The sequence below is a fragment of the Lactuca saligna genome, chromosome 4 (genome assembly GCF_052625555.1).
Source record: "Lactuca saligna cultivar CGN05327 chromosome 4, ASM5262555v1, whole genome shotgun sequence".
Taxonomy (NCBI): domain Eukaryota; kingdom Viridiplantae; phylum Streptophyta; class Magnoliopsida; order Asterales; family Asteraceae; genus Lactuca; species Lactuca saligna.
Window position 1 is genome coordinate 280010109 of NC_136420.1, and position 19585 is coordinate 280029693.

The 19585-nt window shown below is 35.1% G+C and overlaps 1 protein-coding gene and 1 non-coding gene across 2 annotated transcripts; one reads left to right on the top strand and one right to left on the bottom strand.

Moving 5' to 3' along the window:
* Positions 1–7320: 7320 nt before the first annotated feature.
* Positions 7321–7755, bottom strand: LOC145040702 (uncharacterized). The gene has a single exon (XM_078988609.1). It carries the CDS (start codon positions 7753–7755, stop codon positions 7321–7323), a length of 435 nt encoding a protein of 144 aa, XP_078844735.1.
* A 1194-nt stretch (positions 7756–8949) lies between these two features.
* LOC145044549 (small nucleolar RNA R71) lies at positions 8950–9056 on the top strand. Its single transcript, XR_013681498.1, has one exon. It is a non-coding gene; the product is annotated as a small nucleolar RNA R71 (small nucleolar RNA).
* Positions 9057–19585: the final 10529 nt, after the last annotated feature.

Genomic DNA, 19585 nt, shown 5'->3' on the forward strand with positions numbered 1-19585 from the left:
AATTAAACTTAAGGGACTGGAATTGTAATTATAAGATAATTGCAATTTGGGCCATGGATTGCCTTGTATCAAGGGTTGGATGAATTCTATGGGGAAGCCCATAAGGAAATCGTCCAAGGGCTTGATTAAAAGGAGTCTATGGGTTGCTTAGGGCTTAAGCATCCAAATTAGGGTTTCCTTGTTAGATAACCCTAATAGCCCAACTATATAAAGACCCCTTAAGGCTCAAAAACGTGGCTAAGCTTCTTGTTAGGGTTTCTACACGTTTTTGGTAGCCTCCAACCTCTCTCCTCTTCATCCTCTTGCTTATGGTGTTTGTAAGCCATTAGAGGAGTGACACTTGTGACTCTAAGCTTTCTAAGGTCAATACAAGGAAGAATTGGATTGTTATTGCTACACAACAATCAAGGTAATATCTTAAACCTAATTACATGTTGATATCAATTTCCATATGCTAGAATTAGGGTTTATAGTCTTGGATTCAAAGCATGTACAATAGAGAAACCTAGATCCAAGCATTAGGGTTTGTATAAAGACCCCTTAAGGCTAAAAAACGTGGCTAATGATCTTTCTAGGGTTTCACACGTTTTTGGGCAGCCTCCAACCTCTATCCTCTTCAACATCTTGCTTATGGTGTTTGTAAACCATTAGAGGAGTGACACTTGTGACTCTAAGCCTTCCAAAGTCAATTTAAGGAGATTTGGGATTGTTATTGCTACATAACAATCAAGGTAACATTATAAACTTATTCTTATGGCTAATATGATTATGTGAATGCTAGAATTAGGGTTTATAGTCTTGGATAACTTGCATGTACAATAGAGAAACCTAGATCCAAGCTTTAGGGTTTGTATGAGCACATAGGATGTTCTGAGGACCAAAACCCATCAGTGGTATCAGAGCCTTGCTTGGTTTCAATTTTATTGATGCATTGTATAACTGGAAAATTCGTTTGTTGGGTTTCTGGAGGCTGGACTCGCCGAGTCCATAGCTGAAGTCGCCGAGTCCATGCAGACTCGATGAGTCAACTCGTCAGATGGAGGGTATCTCGGGTTTTCTTGCTGTTTTTGCTTATGGATAGTTACCTTATCATGTTAGATCAATATTAATCTGATTATATGATATATTTGACTATAATTTTGATCTAATTGAAGATATTTATCAATTAATAAGATAATTGTTTCCTTATGTGATAATTGATTAATTATTTTGAGTAAATTGATAAATTGTTTTGCAAGAAATCATTAAATAAATCAAATATGGATAATTATGTGATTAAATGTTAATTTTAATTATTTGTTATTTGATCATTGTTGTTATGAAAAGTTTCATATTTTCCCCTTTAGGTTTTATAGTTTAAATTTGAACCCAAAAGTTTTGTAGTTTTGAAATTTAAATAGTTAAAACCCTAATGTTTTGAAAAAGGTTTCAAAACATGCCCTCAAGTTTTGGAATTTAAACTTTGATTAATTGTTTAATTTTGATGTATATTTAAATTCTAAACCCTAACGTTTTGAAATGTTTCAAAACTTGCCCTCAAGTTTTGGAATTTAAAAGTTGATTAAAAGTTTAATTAGGAATGTTAAATTCTAAAACTCTAGTAATGTTTTGAAAAGTTCAATCACACCCTTATGGTTTTATTAATAAATTAAGGTGTATAATTAAAAGAGGTTTAATAAATCCATAAAAGTTTAGGTTTACAATTTAATTGAATTAAAAGTATAATTGTTGAATTAGACCACCTAGTATTTTAAAAGTGTAAAATACACCCTATACTATATATAACATTAAAAGTCTAACATTATATATATATGTATGAGTAAAAGTCAGTCTTACCGTTAGTAGGCCTCATTCACGAAGCTGGTCAATAAGGGGTGTTGAAGGAAATTGCCTATAATATGGCGATTGAAAGGGTATCCACTCTTACCCACCGCACTCTTGACTAGTGGAGGATCGTTAGCCGAATGGGTAGGATAGGACGAAACCTTCCATTATAAGTATAATGAAATACAAAGTAACTAAATGTTTTTCAAATTCCCAATCTTAGTTACTTAGGTAAAAGTGAATTGATGCAATTCCATGAAATTACACTTTGTGCCCTTGCGAAGACGTTAGTGGAGCGTGTGTGGTTTATCGGCACACTAAATGGTTCTAAGCAAAGGTAGCAAAGAGTGACTCAATGTTTGTCATAGTTCGGTGGAGCGTGTGTGGTTTACCGGCACATCGAATAGGTGACTGTAACATGTGAGGGCACCATGTAAGTTTGCATGGTTATTCACACCCGCTTTGTGATCCTCAGCATCCCAGTCACAAACAAGAGGGGCATATCGAGATTTAAACATGCCATTGAAATGTTCAATGAATCTCAAAGGATCTAGGAGTTTTCATAGATTTAAAACTTAAATTTCTTTTTCGTTTTTCATGGTGGAAATTAGTGAATCGTCATTCACTTACCTTCAAATATTCTGCAGCTAGATTACGGCATCCCTTTTCTAGGTTGTAGCGTATTGTGTTGGGTCCTAGCCTTAGTATCTCATTTGGGTGATTTACTAAGGACTCAATCGATCAACTAACTTGAATTTGTTTTCTCCCGTTTTGTAGATGTCAAAGTTTGACAACTATGGTCTTCTCAAATCCCGTGGAACAAGCATTCCACATGAAGATGATATTCCACGATTCGATCGAGGAACAAGAAATCATGCTTCACTTCCTCCTCCTCCTCCTCCAATTGTTCTCCCTAACCCACAAGATCGAAGAATTGAAAGGCTCAATATCACTAAAGCCCTATTGGAAATGAAACATGAAGATGGTAAGCCCGTGTGTGCCCACGTTCTAGGAATGAAATCAGACATTGATAGGTTGATAATGTTGGGTGTGTCATTCCCGAATGAGTTGGCTATAAATTGGGTTTTGCAGTCACTTCCTGAATCATATAATGAGTTCAAAAGAAAGTATTATATGATGGATCATGACGACAACCTCATTGACCTAACTTACATGCTCATTGCTGCTGAATCAGAAATGATTTGACGAAGCAATGGAGCGTATTTGTTGGGAGAGTCAACCGACCATGCTTCCGAGGATGTTCTAAGAGAAGCGACCTGCATTTGCTGCCAAGAGAAAGGGCGTTGGATAGAAGTCTGCCCCAAGAGCCTGAAAATTCCAAAGATGGGAGAGTCAAAGAGTATGATTGCGCTTCAGGTAAAATCCACTATCTAACTTTGTTAAGTTCCTATTCATTGATTCAAAATACATGATGTGATAAGATTGCATTTGAATGTTTTTGTAGGATCGGTGAAAAAAAAGGAAGCTTGGTGAAAGAGCAAGATGAATCTAATCACAAGAAATAGATCTTGATCGCATGGACTTGAAGATTAGATTTTGAGCTTAGATAGTTATGATAGAGTTGTTAGAAAATTTTCTTTTGAAATACATAGTTTTCAATGGATTTTGCATTGTAAGGACAAATGTTTTCCGCTGCTTTTATAAATAAAATAAATTTTGTTTGACTTATTTATTTATTTGTTCACTTCCTTACAATGAAATCGTTATGAAAATTGATGTTTGCATATTTCTACAACAAATGGATATGATTCTTATTTATGGTGATTATGGAAATGTCGAGAATTTACCAAATAGGGAGAGTTTCTCATCGCCCAAATTTCAATTGGACAGAAATTTGGAATCATGCAACTTTGGTTGCATGATGAATGAGAAATTTCATATTTGGAAATTAGACTAATTCATTGACAAAGTGTCAAGTGAAAGGACTAGGAGATCGAGCACACTAAGTTGTGTGTTGATCAAGTCCACCATAAGAGAAACAAAGATATTCGTCATGATTTACTAAAGGTTTAGTAAATATGATTATACTTATAAGATTAAGTATAATTCAGAATTGATTAAAAAGGTTTAAATCAATAGCAAAACGAATAAGAAGAATCAAGTAGGCGGAAAGATAAAAGTTTCTCCATTCGAAGAAGAAGGGAGAGTACCTTTTATGCTTTATGATAGATCTTAATGATTAAAAACCATATCTCAAATGATCCTCTAAGTGAGTCTTAGCACAATTGTATATCTAAGAAGAGGAATCAAGAAATGAAGAAATGGTTAAATCAAAAGGTCAATCATACTTCGTTTCAATAACAAGTCTTAAAGTTAAGATTGTGATAATGAGTGAAAAGTATTAAGAAGGTTTATAACATTCATCAAATATGGAAAGTTGTGATGTCTTGGATAAGACAAAGGCCAACTAGGACCAATTTATGAAGTGTTTTGATAAAAGCTACACTAACTCTTGAATATTTGTTTTGTCAAGAAATGGTTATTCACAAGAGAATCTTATATGTCAAGGAGTTAATGGGAGTCTTAATGGTCTTGAAAGGTTTCAAGAACAAATCAAATAAACCTTATCGATCATCACTAGCACACAAGTCGAGGTTTACAACCTATCGTGTTGACATTATTTTGTTTCTGTGCTGTTCTAATTGAGTTAATTATGCATATGAGTACTATGAGTTCTCATTTTGAACGCATAAAAGGCAAGGCGCCTTGATCAATGAAAGGTACATTGATAGGAAAAGGTGAGCTGCTTAACTACTTAGAATACATGGTGGGCAGCTGTGCTACCATAAGGCAAGAAATAAAGATTAAAAGAGTTCGGTCCATATGAGTTTGAATTTTTCGTAAACTTTGGTTTTGACAAATTCACATGGATAGGAACATATACACCATTAAAATCTAAGTGTCATAAGATTTCCTCCTTCATGAAAATGATTGTGAGGAAATGCTTTCACTAAGAAAGATTTTAAGAAGATAGTGATTGTAAAGTTGCATTCTCGAATTCAATTATGGTTACGGTATCCCTTTCCATGATCTGAATTGTGAAGTTTGGCAATTAGTCTTAATTGTTTAGACACACATATGAACTATCTAAAGCAAAGGTGTATAAGCTTAAGAGGCCTTGATAAAAGATTATCAAAGCATTAAGTATTAGAAACATGGACTTAAGAAATTCAATAGGTATTGTTTTTCTGGAAGTTAAGATGTTTTGAATACATGTCGAAGCTAGTGGGAGCATAAGTGTTATGTTTTTTATAGTAATCATCATGATAGTGGGAGCATAAAAGTTATGATTGTATGATTATTATGGAAAGTTTTGCAAGTTGGCAATATTAATTATAGAAAACAAGAGTTATACTTTGCAAAGTGGTAAGGGTTGTAAAATTGTTTTGCTATAATTAAGGGAGAGAATATTATGCTTCATTTTAAATCTAAAGGCTTAGGTTGAGGAATATTAATAAATTTAGTCAAAAGTACATAGTGTGTTCTTAAAATTTCGATTATGATTAAGGCATTCCTCTTCATAATTCGAATTTTGAGAACATAGCAAATAAAACATCATGTGTCGTGTCCCATACGCTTCGGGTATAGGATCGATTGCAAATGCTTTAATATTTGACCATTCTAAAATTTTCCAAATGTCTAGCGCATTTAGAGGGAAAAGGGACTAGAATCCGTTTTGACTAAAATAATTAAACAACTATCAAAGTACAATCCAAAGTTCGACGATGATTGGTTGCTTGTGAGTAGTTGGAAGCATGATATTGGATGGACCATATCGACATTATTATGAATAGATAAGGTTCTGTTAAGAATAAGTTGTCATATGGAAAATATGGAAGCGTGTCCATATTGGGAATTGAATATTGGAAATCTATGTCTAGATTAGAAACTTTTATGCAAAAGGATGTTCAAAGAATGTACTTTGAGTGAGAGACATCATATCTAAGGAATTGTCTTGTAACAATATCCGATAGAGGACTTTGTAATATCATTGGCAATAGTCTTTGTGACTTTGGTGCAATGATATTACGAGAGGATTGTTGCATAGAATGTTAGAATCTAACATATTCTATAAGTAGCAAGAATTTGATATTCTTTCACTTATGAACAACTAAGACTTGGTCCCGACAAAATGTAAAACTAAGACTTGAACCAATAAAAGTGGTGTAGAAAAATCATTAAAGTACCAATGTGGAAAATCATACACGACATTTCATGGTTGAGAAAAATAGTAACAACCAAGTTTATGACAAATCAGATAAGGATAATAGCGACCCATTAAATGAATATGCAGCTAATGGCTTCTGAATTTGTAAAAGAATAAAACTCGCGATGTGGGGTATAGAAATGTGCTCACGACGTGGGAATTGGAGTGTCACGTCGTGAGAACTGGGTCATTCATAATGCAGTTTGCAAAGATTTCTTTATTGAAAGTGTCATGTAAATGAACGTCTTAACTAATTAAGACTCTTCTCAATTTTTATTTTTGCTTTACTCTTGACTCATTGCTAATCTTATTTCTCTTATAATCAACCCCAAATTTATTGTTACCTTAAGTGAATATTACGTAAGAAAGAAAGTGGTTTGTAGATGATGCAGTCGAAATCGAGTGTGGGGGACCGAAGGTTTGAGTTCACTTCGTAAGTAAAGAAAAGTAGTAGACAAATGTTCTTCTGTTTAATTTTACTGTGGTCCCATGTCTGTGAAGCTCACGTCGCGAGTTATGTCTGGGCTGAAAATAACTGGCCATTTCAATAGAACACGAAGTGAGCCTTGGACCACGACATGTTTTTCAGTTTTTTCATACAAAATCCATTTATATCATTAAAATTTCAAAATAAAAAGTACCACTCAACTTCTAAGGACCCCACAATTGATTTTTATAATAAATTAGATGACTAGATGATTAATATCCTTAAATTCAACAAATAAATGCAAAAACTAAAAGAAAATGCAAAACGAAAAGAAAATCGAAAACCAAGCTCGGGTTGCCTCCTGAGAAGCGCTTCTTTTTGTTGGAGTCATAAGCCAGACTCCGTGCCACTTCACGTTGAAATTGTAGGATTTCCCAACACCATTTGTATTTTCTACTCCTTCCATTTTCTTTTGTAGGCTCGAACTCTTCTAATATAAGCCTTTTAAGAGTTCTCCTTCTTACCCTTTGAATCCCCTTCTTCAAGTTTTCTATTTAGCCCTTTGTTTACCTCCGATTTGAATTTTGCACCGCCTTCACTTTTTAGCTCTAATGATTCAACTTCCATAGTTGTCGGCTTCAACCTTGAAGTAACCTCTTCATCATTACTAGAAATTAATTCTTCTTCACTCTCCTTGCTTACCCAAGATGTTGGAGTTTTATAAGCAATTACTTCAAGGACCATTAGAATGGATGCTCTTGGCTTTGTATACCTAACTTGTTGGATAGTCTTAAGATCTTCTTCCATTAACTTCTCCAACTCTTCAAGCTCGTTTTCTTCTCTATGTTGAAAACTTCATCTTGAGCATCATTATTTTGAAAACGTCTTCCACGCCAAAGGTAACTTCATCATCTCCAACTCTTAAAGTAAGTTTGGACTCGCGAATGTCCATCAAAGCACTAGCACTATTTAACAAAGGGCGACCAAGAACGATTGGCACATTGGCATCTTCCTTCATATAAAAAACAACAAAGTCAATTGGAAACACGAATATCCTGATTTTTACAAAGATATCCTCCACAATGCCTCTTGGATGTGTCACTGAACGGTCAGCCATGTGAATTGACATTCTTGTAGCCTTCAAATATGGAAGATTAAGCTTTTGATAGAATGAAAAAGGCATTAGATTTATGCTAGCTCCAGAATCGGCTAAAGCATAAGTCTTTGTGTTATTTCCAAATTCACAAGGAAGAGTGAGGTGTCCAGGATCTCCCATTTTCTTTCGCAACTCTCTCAATATTACTTTATAACTTTTCTCACTAAGTATTACCTTGCTATTCTTCTCTAATTGCTGGCGAGTGTCAAGTAGATCTTGCAAGAACTTTGCATATTCAAGAATTTTAGACAATTATTCAATGAAAGGGGAATTATTGAAATACCCTTCACTTGCTTCATAAACTTTAAGTGTTCTTGTTACAATGGGTGAATATGAGCTCGTGACGGAAACGGTAAAGGAGGACGATAAGCTTGAACATTATTGAAAATTTTCTGATAAGACTTTGCCCACATCGTGAGCCTTGAATGCTCACGTCGTGAGTTATATGTTTCAGCAACATTTTTTTCTTCGAGTCGTGACTTCTTCAGTTTTGGTCCGGACTGACGTGGATAGACTTCAAGTGCTTCAAGGACCTCAGATATGGCATCCTCTTCAGTTTCTATTACCATTACATGTGGTTGAGGCTTTTTCTCAAGAATTTTTGGAAATAATTTTTCATGTACCAAAGTAGTTAGTTGACCTAGTTGGGCTTCGATATTTTGGATCGATGCTTGGTGATTTCTTAGCAAAGCTTGCTGGTCCTTCATGAGATTTTTATGTTCCCTTATCATTTCATCGGTCTCATCGTGTCTTTTCTTGGAAGCCTCCATAAATCTATGTAACATCGACTCAATATCAACTTTCTTTTCAGGTTGTGGTTGTTCTTTTTGGTAGAAGCCTTGGCCAGTCTGCCTATACTTTTCTTTTTTCTACTTCTTATATTCCTCATATAGAAACCACTCCTTCTTTAGTTTCCGCCAATTTTCATCATACTTATCTCCACTCGAGTAGCAAACTTGCACCTTTTTATTTCCATTATCATCCAAGTGGCGATCTTTTGTCAAGTGCGGACCAATACATCTTTCTCAACCAACTCTAATAGCATAAATTGACCGGTCCATCTTTTTCATCCTTCGGTCCATAGTGTTAAGCATAGGTAGAACATAATCCATGTCTTCAAAAGTTCCACTACCAATTCATTTTTCCCCATCATGCGTAGGATTATGGTACTTACGACAATGTTTGGAAAATTCTTCAATTAACTCCTTGATTTCAGCCGGATTTTTCTTAGTCAATGGTCTTTGACAATCAAGGAGTTGCCTTGTCATGATACTAACCCCATAATAAAATATAGACACTTCTTGTTGCTCATTCAAGTCATTTTGTGGGCAATTTATTATCAATCCCTTGTAGCGTTCCAATGCTTCGTATAGTGACTCCCCCCATTGTTGCTCAAAGTTGGGTATGGATTTCTTGAGTTTATAAACCTTTGAAGGTGGGAAAAAGTGTTCTAAAAATTGCTCACGTATCTACGCCCAAGTAGTAATTGCACCGGGTGGAAGTGCTTTTATCCAATCCTTAGTGGCTCCCTTGAAAGTAACGGGAAACATTCTCAAAAGCACCGTCTCTCTTGGAGCAATAGGGACATTGAAGTAATCTGCTATGTCATTGACTTCATCAAGGTGTTTGTATGCACCCTCATAGTCTTTCCTAGAAAATGGAATGTGTTTAAGTGTAGAAAGAATATGTCCTTTAAGCTCGAATGTGGCAGTGGCTGGAATCGCGGGCTGCACTAGACTGGGACCGGTGTCCTCTCAGATTCTCTTCTTGTATGCCTTCATGGACATATCAACAATGTTTTCCATCTTGTTTTTCAGCTTGTCTTCGGGTTCACTTTTTTCTAATTCGAATTTGGGTTCGGTCTCGTAATCGGAATCTTGGGGATTAGGAGTTTGTTCAAAGCTTTCAATCGTTATCTCTTCCTTCTTTTGACTGCTTGACTCACCCACGTTCTTTCCTTTCTTCTATCTAAAAATTGATTTAAGGTCTTTAAAAGGTGACTTCTTTGGTGGGTTGGCTTCTCCTACATTTTTATCCATGTTTTTGTGAAGGGCTGACTCTGGATCTTCAAGTGGTGGTATCAAAGGTGTGTTGGATCCTCAGGTCATGAACTATTGTAAGAGAAACAAAAATAAAAATGTAAAAACGAACAAAAACTACTTAAAAATGCCTACTAATTGCTTACCACGACATGGTAAAGGGAACCACCTCTTGTTGTCACAACTAATCTAAACAGAAACTAAAAATGAAAAAGGACGAAAATGACCATTCTCACTTCGTGAGCTTAAGGCTCACGTCGTGAGTTCAGTACTAAAATACAACTATTGCAAAATTTTAACTTTTCGCAGGTTTTACCCCACAAAAATGATCGATTAACTTAAAGCAAATCAATTTAACAATCAAATAAGCCGTTCTCCGGCAATAGCGCAAAAAACTTAATGTGTCGAAATGCTACACCTCATTTTACCTACTATCCTACTAGCTATTCGACCCAGGACAGTGTACCCTTTCGCAACTAATGTAGCACAAAACTCGGGTATCGAGCTCAGGAAACGAAATTAATTATTTAACCTACTAACCATTAAATTAACCTAAAATTATAAGAAAAACTAAAATGGATTTTTTATCTACTTTTGCAAGTTTAGACAAACTTAATTTCTTAACAACTATTCAATCAAATATTCAAAACACTTCTGTTAGTTCGAACCCACTTCCCCTCAACAGTAAGCTATTAATTATGGACAATTCTCATTGGTTACCAATTAATATATTATTAGCAATTCGAGTCCAAATTTACTAATGTTGATTTAATTCATGTAGAGCTATGCATGGTCATACATAAGTTAACATATAATTAATTATTAAATAGGATTGGAGCTATGTAAGATTGAGTTAACAAACACAATTATGTTCACAATATGTGTTCTCCAGCACAAACAAATTCAAATACTTTCATTACTTATCTAAGATTGGTTTGATCTTAGCTCTAATAATCTAATGGTAGGTAATCAAATTCATGTAGATTAATCATCACTAAACTACACTGACTATGAATTAAAGCAATCTAGTATCAATTTTAGCATGCTAGGTATAAATAATAAAACACAAGCCATTAACCAACTAGAAAAATCCATACTAACATAACTAAACCATGAGTTCCAACTTCATCTAGCTAACAAAAGCAGCTAGATTCAGCTACTCATAGAAACAATCAAACAAGTAAACTTTATAATTAAAAACATGGTAATGTACCAAACTAAGAATAAAGTATGATCTTATTCTTCCTCCTTGGATGTTATTACTAGGTTTTTGCCTTTTTTTCCTCTAAAAAACGACTTCTGGAATCTCTATTCTCTCCAACTACCCTTCTAAATCCGTAAGCATCAAGAGTATTTATAGATTTCGAATTTACCCTCCTAACGTCATAAGAAAAGGCTTCTCACGTTGTGAGTTCTGTATCAATCCGTATCGAACACAGATTCTTGCTTTCGAATGATTATCTTCTAGAACCTCAATACTCACATCGTGAGGCACGACTCCTCATGTCCCGAGGTCTTCTTTTGCTGATTTCTTCATCTTTTAAGCTTTAAACCCCCAAAGTTCCAATACTTGTCGTTTTAGTCCTTATTCTTCAAGATGACTTCTTTTGGATGCAAAATACAATTTAATCTTATAAGTACCACTTATCTATGCAAATAACCAAAATATTAAACAAAATGTATTCAAATATTGCCTAAAAATATGTATAAATATGGCAATATCAATAAGCGATCAAATATCCCTTTATGCTAGATATTTGTATAAACATGAGACGTAGATAAGGGTCAATCTTAGTGTTCAAAATTCTACCTTGCGAAAAAGATTTATGACAACCACATCTGACTTCTAAATTGAACACACCAGTTTAGTTAGGGATCGACCAAGCACTTCAGATGTCAACACCAAACCATCGTGGGGCCATAGATATCGCTTCCCAGTTACCAGAAGGAACTAATAAACTTTGACTACATAGTTTTTGTCTACTCATCTAATAATATATGGACATACCCTTTATGACTACCAGTTAAAAATTAACATTAGAGTGTACCATTGCACTACAGATTTTGTAAGAAAAAACCCATATGCATATAGGTTTGAAGAATAAGATATATAATCATCTTAGAATTACTCGTGACAAGATCCATGAAGTAATCTTGAAATACGGGTTGTTCAAATACTTAAAAATATATTTTCAAGTACTCATGAGTATTAGTGCAATCTCTATGTTGTGTCCAATCTCAATTTACAATCAACTAATACTCACGACGGTCTTAAATCACTTACTTGTTGGATTAGGTGTCTAAGCCCAAATTATAATCGATATAAACTTGAATTGATTGTAGCACAATCCTTTTGGGTTGTCCTCAAACCTAGCAATTGGACATGATGATTTTTGGAGAGAGAGGTTGATTTATTATTTGATTAATGAATTGAAATAAATAATTTATTAATATATTATGAGAATAATATATTAGTTAGAAATAATAATATTTAATTATTAATTAATAAAAAATTAATTGGAATTAATTTTGGGATTAATGGAATTAATTAAAAGTGTAGCGATTAAAGTGCAATTATTCAATAGTTGAGAATAAGGCTCCAGAACCTTCCACACATAGGGTGGACGGTTTCAAGAGGCATTTTAGGGTTTCTGATTTATACTTAGAGGATAATTACGAAGGTGGATAATTACCAATTGAGTATAATATTATTATATTGGTTTTGGGCTTATCTTCCGACTTGCAATATATAAAGGCCTCGTAGCCTTTATATCTTGGCCATCTCTTCCTCCTATAGGGTAGGCCAAAATTATACTCTCCTCCTTCCTCTCTCTTTAATCTCATTCTTGCTTGTGTTGGGTGTAAACCATTAGAGGCGTGACGTTTATGGTGCTTGCTTGCATAAGATCAACAAGAGGATTTCTAGTTGTTTTCTATAACAACTAAAAGCTATATAACCCTAATCCCTCTCTTTAGTAATTTTGAAAATTACCTTGGGTTTCTAGGGTTCTTATTTTGATGTTGATAGTTAAAGATTCAGTAGTGAAAACATAGATCTTGTTTTAGGTTGCATGCACACTTAAGAGATTCAAGTTTGTTTTGTTATGCCAAAAACTCATTAATGGTATTAGAGCATATGGTTTGTTTTCAATTGAATTTTCTATAATTATTGAATTTGATCAGACTAGGGTTTATAAAAATTAAACCCTAAAAGGCCTCAAATTTCAAAATTGGATTAGGGTTTCTTGCCCCCTATGTTTTTTAAATTAGTGTTAGGGTTTTGAAACCTTAACTCTCCTCCCTATGTTTCAAAAATTACTAATGTGGTTAAGGCTTCCTAATTTTTTTTGATAATTGTAAGTTTATCTGATTAAAAGGGATAATTATGAAATTTGATAAATCTTATACCCATTTTTTCGAAAATTTATAAGGTAAGGATTAGGATTAAATTAAATGATTAATCTAATTAGATAATCCATATTTTATTTAATATAATTAATTAAAAGTTAATTAATAGATAAATATTAAATTATTTGATTTATTTTTAAATTTAAATTATTTATTAATCTTCAAAAATTTAATTATAAACCTAGTATTTTGAAAAAAATTTAAAATACACCTTATACTATATGTAAAATTAAAATTTTAATAATTAATATATGTATAAGACTATGTCAGTCGAACCACTAGTACGCCTCATTCACGAAGCTAATCTATAAGGGAGTATAAGGAAACTGCCTATAAAATGATAGTTGAATGGATGTCCACTCTGAACCACCGCTTTCTTGATTAGTGGAGGGTTGTTAGCCGAATGGGTTTGATAGGACAAATTAATTCTTATTAAAAATACATTGTTATCAAAAGTAACCAAACTTTTTTTTTTGAAAAATCCCAATCTTAGTTACTTTAGGAAAAATGTGAATTTGTATGCTAACCCATGAAATTGCACATTACACTTTATAAGTTGTTAGTGGAGCGTGTATGGTTAACCGCCACACTAATATGGACTTATAAAGAGTGCTAATGGGTATCTCATTAATTATCATTGTTGATGGAGTGTGTGTGGTTTACTTGCACATCAATTGGGATGATAAATGACAATGAGGTTACCAAGCACATTTGCATGGGTATTCACATCTTGTTTGTGATCCTCGGTATCCCAATCACAAATAGAAATGTATAATATAAGATTAAACATGCCATTAAATAGTTTCAATAAATCTCAAAAGATCTAGGAATTTCATCAAAACTTAATTTTTCATTTCTATTGGTGGAATTGGTAAATCATCATTTACCAACCTTTCTAAAATTACAATTAGATTACGACATCCCTTTTTCTAAGTTGTGAATTATATAGTCGGATCCTAGCCTTAATATTTCATTTTGGGTTGTTATATGATGAATTATTCTTATCTAACTAAAACTACCTTCCTTTTACATATGACTACTTCAAATGACGCTTCTGGTTCCTCCTCCTCTTCCCATAACTTTTCGTTGTTGTACATCTGCTCGAAGGTGACATTGGATGTCACTAACTATAACGAATGGATGCGTAGCATTAAGACAACCCTTCGTTTCGATGACAGGGAGTATGTCCTTGAGAAAGAACTGAACGAGACTGACGAAGAAAAGTCCACTCCTGAAGAGTTAGTCGCGTACAAGAAGCATTACAATGATGCAACAAAAGTTGCTTGCTTCATGGTAGCCACCATGATTCCTGAGTTGCAAAGGTTCTATGAGGATTACTAGATGTACGAGATGAACAAGGACCTTATAGAAAATTACCATAAGCGAGCTTGTCAAGAAAAGTACTAGGTTGTAAATTCCTTCATAGCAAGCAAAATGAAAGAGGGAGAGTCTGTTAGCAGCCATGTGAAAAGGATGCAATGATACGTGGATCGCCTTCTTAGGCTTAATATGCATTTTGATGAGGATTTGGCTATTGACATAGTATTGAAATCCTTACCAAGTTGTTATGATCAGTTCATCTTGACCTATTATGTGACAACCCAAAGTTATTCCGTTACATTACCCCGTTACCGTTAACGGAATATTCCACTGTATAAAAGTTCCGTTAATAAGAGGTCGTCAAATAAATAAATGTTTTATTTATTTATGTTTGATGTCGTGATAGTCATAATAAAGTAAAAGAAAACACTTAAATTACATTTCCATAGTAATTTAGAATAAGTTAGTTTTATTATTACGAATACTAAATCGGGTGCGACCAAAAGCCCCGTTTAACAACAGTATCAGGTAGATTTCCACTGAGCCCCAACTCCAAACCCTATATAAGGGAGAGTAAACTTCATTTCACCCTTTTTCACTCTCTCTCTCTATACTCTCTCTCTCTCTACAACTTAGTTTCGAGCCAAAAATCGTCCGTTCCGAGCCCCAAACGAGTAAGCCACCTATCCTAACTTGTTATATAGCTTATCTAGCCTATAAATTCGAGTTTAAAACATAAAATAGGGACAAAATTGATGTGTTTACGGCCCAAGAACACTCTTGGACCGTAAATACCATTTAATGGGGTTTTAATGCCCTAAAACCCCTCCAAATTGCCCCTACGGCTTAGATATGACTTTTAGGCTTACATATTCGGACTTAGAACACCTTGGAACGAGTTTTTGGAGAGTAAACATGGGTTTACTGCCCAAGAACACTCTTGGGCCGTAAACTCCTCTTCATGGGGAGTAAACTCATATTTGCGTGTTAAAAATGCCCCAAAAACACTCCCAAACCACCCTTAGGCTTAAGACATAAATTAGGGACTTAATATTTCGGGTTTGGAGCAATTAAACACTAAGATATGAGGGGTAAAAAGGATTTTATGGCTCAAGCAAGTTCTTAGGCTGTAAACACCCCCAAACCATGTCAAATGATAGTGTTTGTCCCTCAAATGGCCTTATACCTTCATTATAAATCACTAGGATTGAAACAAGGGCTTAAACTTCCATAAAACCAAGAGTATAGGAGTCCAGGGCCATGAACTCCCATAGGGGTGGTTCATGGGTCGTAAAATCCCATTTGGTCCCTTTAAATGCATTAAATCCACTCATACAATTTAGATTTGGACCTAGCAAAATTCCACGATCGATATTAAGCCTTTAAACATCCTAGAACACTCTTACCATGAGTTTATGGCCGTAAACTCATGGGGAGTTGTCCCAGGGCCGTAAACACCATATGGAGAGTTTACTCTTGGAGAGTAAACTCCATTCCTAAGCCATTCAAGCCCTTAAATGTTACCCGGGACACCCCAAACACTTAACCAAAGTGTTTTTCGCTCCTTAGAGTGCGTATAATTGTTTAATTAGTATTAAATGTACTAATTGTATGTGAACATATGTTATCATATGTTAAATAGGTCTCAAAGTGTGTCCAAGTCTTTACTTGACACTGAGCACCTAACCGGCACCTTCGTCGGATCCACTTACACCAGGTGAGTTCATACCCCTGAATGAACCTTTTAAATGTATTTACATGTTTTATAGGGGGGAATACAAGTTAAACATGCCAGTTATCATATCAATCACATGTGATTGATAACCCGCATGTACAAGAATTTACCACACTATAAACTGTTTTACCGAGTAGGGTACTATAAATGGTTTTCTAAAATGTTTTCACTTGTTCATAACTCTTACTTATACTGTTTTATCAAAATTCATTTTAAACTGGTTTATGAAAGGTTTCCAAAGAATTTTCTAAAGGTTTCCAAACTTATTTTACCAAAGAATACCGATGTTGTGACTTTCTCAAGTATAAAGGTTTTTCCAAAGTTTTCATCAAAGTTGTCTTCCATGTCGTATACTCTTCCTTGTTAGAAGCTGTTGTTTTGCTTTTACATAGTTTAAACTCCTACTTGATAACGTTTTCCACTTGTGATACACTTATATTTGGTAACGCTTATACTTCACGATTCGATTATCCCACACTGTTGATTTACACTTTACGATTTGGTCATTTCACACTATTTGTTCACGCTTGATGATTCAGTAGTTCCACACTATTCGTTCATACTTTATGATGCAGTTATTCCACACTATTTGTTCACACTTTATGATTCAGTTGTTCCACACTATTCACACTTGATGATTTAGTTGTTCTACACTATTCGTTCACACTTGTTACACACTCAGTCGTAGTTAGATGTATGGTTGTGCTTGTATAGGTGCATATAAATAATGATCGAAGGACTTAGGAAGGTTTGTCCGCCCTATTTCCTTTTCTTCGTTGAGATGTGGTCTGGTGAGATCGGATGGCCGTCCGAAGGTCGTTTGATTCATTTGTTGTATGTTATGTATACGAGCATAGACATATAGGTTTACTCTAGTCATTTCAGTTATGAGTCTCTACCTCTAGTTCAACACTTATATGGGAAACACACTACCCACTATTCGGGATGCATCTTCGGGACACGACCTTCTCCTTCGTCTAGTTGGTAACCAGAGTCTCCTGTAGGGAGAGAGGACATTATGTGTATAGATCTATACGGGATTGACACCCCTGCACCCTGACTGCTAGCTACAGTCCACGTCCCACCAAGCCAAGGGGTGACAAATGTCATAATTTATAGACGCTTGTAGGGCGTCAGGTACTCTAGTATCAGTTAGTATGGTTACGAGTATCCCAGGTTTCCTTATAATTCATGGCCTTAAGGTAACGGTATTTCACCAGCATCTTACACAGTATGCTGGAAATCCGTTCTCAGAGTCACACTGTTTTTTGGACCTTGCAAGTTGTATCCTTCATTTGATACTGTCTGCGGTCTGTACTCTCTGTTTTAGACCTTGCTAGATGTATCTTTCATTTGATACTGTCTGCGGTCTGTATTCATTGTTTTAGACCTTACTACTTGTGCCTTTCACTTGGTACCGTCTGGGGTCTGTATCTCCTTTTGTTAGACTGAGCCAGGCGTGTCATTCGTTCGATACTCTCCTGGAGTCTATGATTCCTTTTGCCTTAGTCAGCAGTCCTCATTGCTGAGGCATATGTTATTTCCCTAATTTCTCTTGCTTTCTCTAAAAATCAATTTCTGTATTTTGATAATGATAGCGGTTAAGGGAAAACTAGTTTTACCACATAACTCTATCCAGTCTTGGTAGAAGACTGCTTTTATTAAAGAAAATATAGGATTTTCTAGAAAGGACTCTATTCCACTGTATACTTGAAAACTACTACTTATATGAAGTTTTTGCATAAAATGACACTAAATACTTATGAACTCACCAGCATTTGTAAAAATGCTGATACTCGCTTTTCAAATAACTTGTATTCTCAGGTCAGCATTAGACAGGTACATCCCCGGAGCTGTTGATGAAGATAGCTTAGTACCATGCTATATTTATTATATTTGCCTGTATTACTCTGATAAATTGTAATGTAAACAATGTAAAACTAATACTATTAATGCAATCATTGTTGTACTTTGATTTACTATACTACATATGTTGTGATACTTGACATGACGTCATCCACCCCAGAACGTTTCCGCCGTTCCGGTTTTGGGGTGTGACATATTATCTGAACAACAATGAGATTACCTTGGCTCAATTACACAACCTCTTGCGAATAACTAAAGCAACAATGAAGAGGAAAGATTATTGCCTCCACTCATTCTAGTGCTCCCGTTTTGGCCATAGGTCAAGGGAAGGGGAAAAAGAGGAAAGGTCCTCTAAATAAAAAAATTGAAGGGAAAGTCTCAATCTGGGTCGTCAAGCAATGGAACCAAAGGGAAATCTTGTTCCGATGCTCCCCCTGTCTCTGATCCCAAAGAGGTGGAGCACGGTAGAATGAACTTGATAATGAGGAATAGCCGATCTTCACTTGTCAACAAGATTGGAGTTTATAGTCTAGTGCTTAGTAATGGTTTTGATTTTGATTTGATAAATTGTCGCTACTCGTCAGAAATGACACGAAACATTATTTATTTTCATGCATTTCTCAGACAAGGTTTTAGAGATGAGAATGGTTCTATTTCTTCTTATAAAAATGGTGTTTTTTATTTTGAAGTTTTACCTCGTGATGGTGTGTATGTAACGGCGATGTGTGTAGATAATTTAGGCAATAATGTATTTCAAATTGATTCATCTAATGGCATACACAAATCATGCTTGTGGCATTGTCGTCTTAGACACATTAACAAGAAACGCACCGCCCAATTCCAAAAGGATGGAGTGATGGAATCATTTGACCTAAGGTCAGGTGATACATGCAAATTTTGTCTTTTGGGTAAAATGACAAAATCACCTTTCACTAGATCTTGTGAAAGAGGTAAAGGTTTGTTGGATCTCATACACACAAATGTGTATGGGTCCTTTAGATCATCCACAAGGGATGCTAATCGATTCTATGTGACTTTTATTGATGATTATAAAAGATATGGCTATATCTACTTGATCAAGCACAAGTCATAAAGCTTTGAAAAGTTCAAAGATTTTAAGAAAGAAGTCAAGAATCAATTAGGTAAGAGGATAAAGATGCTCTGATTAGATAGAGGCAAAGAGTATCTAAGTATCGATTTCCACGACTACCTCAAGGAATATGGACTAGTTTCACAACTTACACCTCCTAGGACACGACAACTTAATGGTGTGGCTGAGAGGCGCAATCGAACCTCATTGGACATGGTTCGTTCCATGATGAGTCAAGCTTCCCTTCCAATTTTGTTCTAGAAGTATGACTTAGAAACTGTCGCCCATATTCTTAATTTTGTCCCAACTAAGAAGGTTGCCAAAACACTCCACGAGATGTGGATAGGGAAGGTTCCCTCATTAACACATATCAAGGTTTGGGGTTGTGAAGTTCTCGTTAGATGAGAGACTCACGACAAGCTTGAACCTCAAAGTGAGAGATGTATTTTCATCGATTACCTACAAAAGTCCTTTGGATATTTGTTCTATAGA

Coding starts and splice junctions, on each gene's coding strand:
- LOC145040702 (XM_078988609.1), bottom strand. CDS start 7,755: ATGGGAGATCCTGGACACCTCACTCTTCCTTGTGAATTTGGAAATAAC.